The following is a 6,385-nucleotide window of genomic DNA, read 5'->3' as shown; positions in this document are numbered from 1 at the left end:
ATCATCACTGACCTTCAAAGAACATCAAATATTGCCTAAAATAAACAGATTTTCTTACATACTGTACTATTGCACAAGCAGCTACATTCTTTGCTGTTAAAGGCACATTTTATTGGTGTCACCTCAGCTGAAGTGATGATTTTGTACGTTGAAATATTCCTAGATTCAAACCTGCATTGTGTTTATTCTTCCACTTTGCAAATGCAAAAGAACTTTTCCTTTTAAATTAAAATCAAAATGAGTAATAGGTTTTAGCATTGCTAGAGAAAGTTCAGTTCGCCTACCTTTCTCATGTGTCCACTGCGGGTGCCCGTGAACACCACGGTGTTTCCTCTGTAGTCATACGCTGCCACGGAGGTCATGCCGTCGTCCTTGTCCACGTATAGCGAGATGCCCTCGATGGCCTTCGTTCCTCCTAGTGGCTGGTTGAAGTCCTGGCCGCAGAAGTTATCGTCTATCTGCAACGGCTGTAGTTTGAAGACAGGAGGAAGACGTTAACTTCACTTTTTACATCTTTCAAATCTTCTTCGTTATTAAAGATAAAACATTCTGATTACCCAGCATAAATTGAATAATTTTCATTTTCATTTTGCAAAGTCTTAAATCCTGTGATTTTGTGACTTTGGCTCAAACTGATTTTTTTAATTAATTTATTTGGCAAACTTTTTTTTTCGCCCTCAGAGACAATTAAAAGTAATATATATATATCTATATATATATATAGATATATATATATAGATATCGACCTTGGTAGTTTGAAACTATTTCAGTGAGTAAAAGCTTAATTTGTAGAATTATTTTCATGTAAATGTGACGTTTGCAACTTGGAAAAAAAAAATCATGATTTTTCATTTGAGTTTATATTAAGGTCTTCAGTGATTTGTAAAATTACTAATCGTGTGTTTAAAAAGACGCAAAGAAATCCATACATTCATCCACCCATCCAATATCTTTTATCCATTTCTTCCTTTTAGGGTTACGGGGTTCGCCGGTGCCCATATACAGCTATCACTGTGCCAGATTCGGGGGACACATTGGACAGGTTTCCAGTCCATCACTGGGACACATAGAGACAAACGAGACAAACAACCATTCACTCTCTCACTCACACCTAGGGGCAATTTAGAGTTACCAATCAGTCGAACATGCATGTTTTTGGTCTGTGGGAGGAAACTGGAGTACCTGGAGAAAACCCACGCATGCATGGAGACAACATGCAAACTCCATCCAGAAAGGGCCCCGGCCGGTATTTGAACCGGTGACCTGCTCGCTGAGAGGCTGCAGCTCTACCAACTGCACCACCGTGCCGCCACACACTGAAATGTTCAACCACAAAGGAAATGGGATTTTGCCATCTGTGTAAGTGGCATTCAAAATCTCAAGCGTTGTAAGTTGAAAGAAACTTTGCAGTCATTAAAGCAGCTTTTTTTTTTTTTCTTTAGAATAAATCCCCCTAAATGCAAGGTTAAAAATAAAAAATAAAAAGTGTGTTTCTCTACTGGTGCAATCCTCTTCACTTTATGAAAGTAAGCTGGTGGATTTCAGTATAGAATCAAAAAAAAAATTTGTTTATTGCAGGATATACATTCATCAACTAAAGTCATTTAATGTTTGAAATACTGATTAAGTGCTGCTTTAGCAAAGTAATGTTAAAAAAAAATAGAGTCAGTGCAGTGCGTAAATGAAGTAAAGATGGAATGAAGATGGAGAGTCGAGGTGAATGCACAAACAGGACGCTGGTGAAGAGGACTGACAGGAAGTAAATTATAGGTCAGATTAGCATATCGTAATCAAAGTGTCTTGTACATGCTCATCGCCATGTTGATACGCTCATATGTCACAGTAACTCTACACATATATACTGAATGTGTGTGTGTGTGTGTGTGTGTGGGGACGCATGTGTGAGCGTGTAATGGTAATGTCATAAAAGCATGTGATGCCTGTCCACAAATCAGGAGGTTGCCCTGACACCGACATCTATGACAGAGATAATCAGCAGCACCTGCATTACTGCGATAGCCTCACACACATGCGCACAGAGATACACACAAAGACACGCACACGTCAAAGTCCACACAGAATTGAATGAAAACGAGACAGGTAGTTTTATTTTTTGTGTCTTTGATGTGAGTATGACTGCAAAATAACATAAAATTCACATTTCAATCAGATAAAGTGCAGATTTAAATGCAAACTAGAAAAACTGCATTTCCTGGGGAAATGCAGAGTGAATGCTTATTGCAGAAGGACTTGCTGAAATTTGCTAACAAAACATGTTGAAATGCAGCTGAAATGGAAGAACGAGCCTAAATTAGCAGAAAGAACACATATTTGCTGAAATAAGTTTATATAAGCAGGAAAGAGCACACAATTTTGAAAATAGGAAAAAATAAAATAAAAGAAGAAGCTTAAGTTACCAAAAGAAAGCAGGAAGTGCTGAAATGAGAGAAAAAAAGCTGAATTTGCTGAAAATGTCAAATTAGCACGAAAACAGCTAAATAGTTGCTGAAAGAGCAGAAAGCGCTGAAATTAGCATAATTTAGCTGAAAGGAGCACAAGTTGAAATGATCAGAAATAAGTTAATTAGGCTGAAAGTAGCAGAAATTACCACAAAACTTGTATTTAACTGAAAACAGCCAAAAATAACGAAAAATGCTAAAAATATATTAAAATGTTAGAACAAGCTTAAAATTAGCAGAACAAAGCAGAAAGAACACATATATTCCCAGTTAGGCTGAAAGAAGCAGAAATGAGCACCCAAAAGTGTAAATTATCTGCAAAAAGCTGAAACTAGCACCAAAAAAATAAGATAAATAAAACTGCTAAAAAGGCAGAAAGAAGTTTAAATTACCAGAGGGAAGTGGAGAGAACACATGTTTGCTGAATTATGTATAAACAATTTTTAATGAGAGCCATAAATGTGGAATTAGATGAAAATGCTAAAATTAGCATAAAACAGCTAAATAGTAGCTGAAATACCAATAAATACTTAAACTTGCAGAAATAAGCTGAAAGGAGCAGAAAGAAGTTAGAAGAACAAAAATGTTGTAGTTAGCAGAAAGAACCTGAAAGGAGCAAAAACAGCTGGAAAAAAAAACCCAGCTGAAAATATGTTTTTTTTTTTGCACAAAGAAGCTGAAAGAGGCTGAACCGAACAAAAAGTGAAAGGAGCAGTAGGTTGTAAACAGATCTAAAGGTTTGAAGGATGTAAAATGAGCTCTGTTCATTTTTTGTTAGAAAGAAAGTGGTAGAAAAAGATAAATATTTCAAAAAGCGAAACTTGCACCAATACCAAAAATGTGCAAGTGTAGTTTTTATCAATGCAAAGTAACACACAATTACTTTAAGTTTTATATACAGAATGTACTCGTCTCTCCCCTTTTGATGGCAGCGATCATGTAATCGCTTGTCTCGGTTGGTGTGAGTTTACTTATTTGTCTTTTAGCAAAATTTCTCATGAATAACTGGAGAGATGGTAAAAGAACTCAAAAAGTAAATCACTGGATGTACATTTACAAGGAAATTCTTTAAACTTTGGCATGAACTTTTAGGAACAACCCTGCTTGTCTGTTAGCAAAATATTTCACTGACCTTTCGTCAAATTTTAATTAAACTTTCAGAAAGTAATCACAGGAGGCTCTGTACATCTACAAGCGATTAACCTTTGAAAGAACCTAAATTCAAGATGGCTACCACAGCCAATCCGACATTGGTAAATACAGCTTGGGAAGATTTGTATCGCCTCAAAATATACTATTTATGAAGTAGTTGCCAAGTCTGTTTCTGTTGGGCGTTACTTTAAAAACTTTGACTTAAATCTGATTGGTTAAAAAAAAAAGTGCACTTCTTTTGAAATATTTAAATCATAAATGTCTACAACTCAATGCAGAAATAGAAAATAACATGTATACAATTTTGCATTAATTGCATATTAAATGTTATACACATTTTCAGGAGAAGATGCATGTTACATGCAGAAGGAACAATTCAACACACACACAAGCCCGATTAAGCCTCCCACACTAAACAAATTAACATGCCAGCTTTCTCTTGTTCATTACAAGACGTATCGTCTCCATGGAGACTAATCAATCACCACACCCCTTCAAAACAGCAAAGCTGTCAGGGTTCGTGTGTGTTTGTGTGAAAGTGAATGAGGTTGAGAAGAAAAAAAGGGAGGGGGGTGAAAAAATGCCTGTGGCGGACATTGTCTGCCTTCTACCAAACGTTCAAAGGCAGACAGAAACACAGCAAAGTTTAACTTGAGTGGACGAAAACTCAAAGTGACAAAGTGAGTGAGACAAAGGGAGTGGGAGGGAGCGACACACACTCACACACACACACTGACTCTGTTTTTTGTGTGCTTTACATAAACATGTTCTCAATTTGAGAACTGTTTGGCGAGTAATTTGAGAGGAGGAACGGAGATCACGGAACAACAACAAGAGTGGGTGATGCAGGAAAGATGGAGACCAATATGACAAACAGGAGAACAGGAAACGCAAAGAAAACTAAAGTTAAGAGAGGGACAAAGGCGAGAAGACGAGTGTGAGGAAAAGATGGAACAGGAAGAAATGGCCGAGGCTCGATGACAGCAAGAACTCTGGCCTCGGTTGTTTCCTCTGATAAGGACAACGGAACCAGCGCTTCACTCAATCATTTCACTCATTTCCTCTGTGCACGTCTCTTCCCCATTCACCCCACATTCTACTCACGCTGCTTTTTCACACTCTCGTCCACTTTTTCCTCTTTGCCTTGAAAAACCATCTCTTACATGTTGCTTTTTTTTTTTTTTTAAGTTCACAGGAACTACATGGAAATCATGTCTGTCCTAGAGATTTTTTTTTTTTTTTTTTTACTTGCCTCAAGCTTTTTCAGAACGTTTCCTTTACTATTTCCATTAAAAGCAATATCAGGGTTGATCCAGGGTTGCAAGCATTTACATGATTGTTAAAACAAAGAACTGGGTGTTTCTTTTCCAGAAATCATCCAATGAAATCGGGGAAAAAAAAAAATTTTAAAGACCTGCGGGTCAAAAACATTTCTATTAAATATAGTTTTCCTCCTCTAAAATCAGTTCTGCATTTTGGGGGAAGAAAACCAAACCAAGAGGTTTAAGTAACAAGAAACCAGAGTCAGAACTGTTTAAAATAGGAGTTTATAGGAGCAAAGTTAAGTCAGAATTTATTTATCTTGGGCAGCTCATACTTGTAAACTAATCTGCATTCCCAGTGTACATCAAGCTCACACACACAGAAGTGAGATCACCGTCTTTCCAGCGCCGTTGTCGGCATGCTGAGGACACTAATGATTTGTTATGTTTAGCTTGACTTGCATCATTACCATAGAGTCAACAGCTCAGATTGAGGCACAGTGGAGCGTTCAGTCAACGTGTTTTCGCTGCAGACAAATGTGGCCTCACACAGGCCTGACATCTGCTAGTTGTTGTTTGCCTTGTAGACATGTAATTCCAAGAGTCTACCTCTTTTATCTTTCCTCTACAGCCACTCGTTGATGATCTGAAGCACTTTCCGCCACCAGTCTGTAATTGACTTAAGAACTTAATGATGTTTTCCTAACAGAAGTTTGCATTCAAAATGTGGTCGAAAACTGTTAAAGTTATGACCAAGGTATTTGACTGGTTTTCAGCTGCCTTTGGGAATAAACTCACAATACTAAAAATGCATATGGTATCAAAGTGTTTTAATAGTGTCCTCCAGTTGTCAAAGTCTAGATGTGGCATCTTAAAAATACCAGCTGCCCATAATAATAAGACTTGACTTTATTGCTTTAATAATAAATCTTTTAATCATAACTTGCAACATCAAGTAAAACCCATTCAGACATGCTTTTTGAGATTTTACCTCTAACAGAACTTAGAATATGGAGGATATTGTTGCATTTCTAATTTTTTTTTTTTTTTTTTTTTGCTAAAGCATACTACAGTTTAACTGAATAGTTATATTGACCCTGTTCGCGAGTGGCACGGTGGCTCAGTTGGTAGAGCAAGCGCCTCTCAGCGAGCAGGTCACCGATTCAAATCTGGCCGAGGGCCTTTTTGGGTGGAGTTTGCATGTTCTCTCTGTGCATTAATGGGTTTTTCGGTGTACTCCAGTTTCCTCCCACAGACCAAAAACATGCATGTTAGGCTGACTGGTAACTCTAAATTGTCCCCAGGTGAGAGTGAGAGAGTGAATGGTTGTTTGTCTCATTTGTCTCTATGTGGTCCTGTGATGGACTGGAGACCTGTCCAGGGTGTCCCCCCGCCTCTCACACAGTGATAGCTGGATATGGACACCAGCGACACCCACGACCCAACAAGGAAGAAGCGGGTAAAGAGGATGGATGGATGGATGGATGGATGGATGGATGGATGGATGGATGG

At 37.9% G+C, this 6,385-nt stretch overlaps 1 protein-coding gene across 1 annotated transcript in view; it reads right to left on the bottom strand.

The window, feature by feature from the left end:
- Positions 1-301: 301 nt before the first annotated feature.
- LOC119417329 (plexin-A1) overlaps positions 302-6,385 on the bottom strand; it is a gene marked incomplete at both ends in the record, with an annotated part of 27,160 nt that continues 21,076 nt past the window's right edge. The window contains 1 exon segment of the mRNA XM_037684537.1: positions 302-467. Within this exon segment, the coding sequence (XP_037540465.1) occupies positions 302-467 (166 nt within the window).

This window comes from Nematolebias whitei, chromosome 11 (genome assembly GCF_014905685.2).
Source record: "Nematolebias whitei isolate Nwh7 chromosome 11, NemWhi1, whole genome shotgun sequence".
Taxonomy (NCBI): Eukaryota; Metazoa; Chordata; class Actinopteri; order Cyprinodontiformes; family Rivulidae; genus Nematolebias; species Nematolebias whitei.
This window is presented reverse-complemented; position numbering and strand designations above follow the sequence as displayed.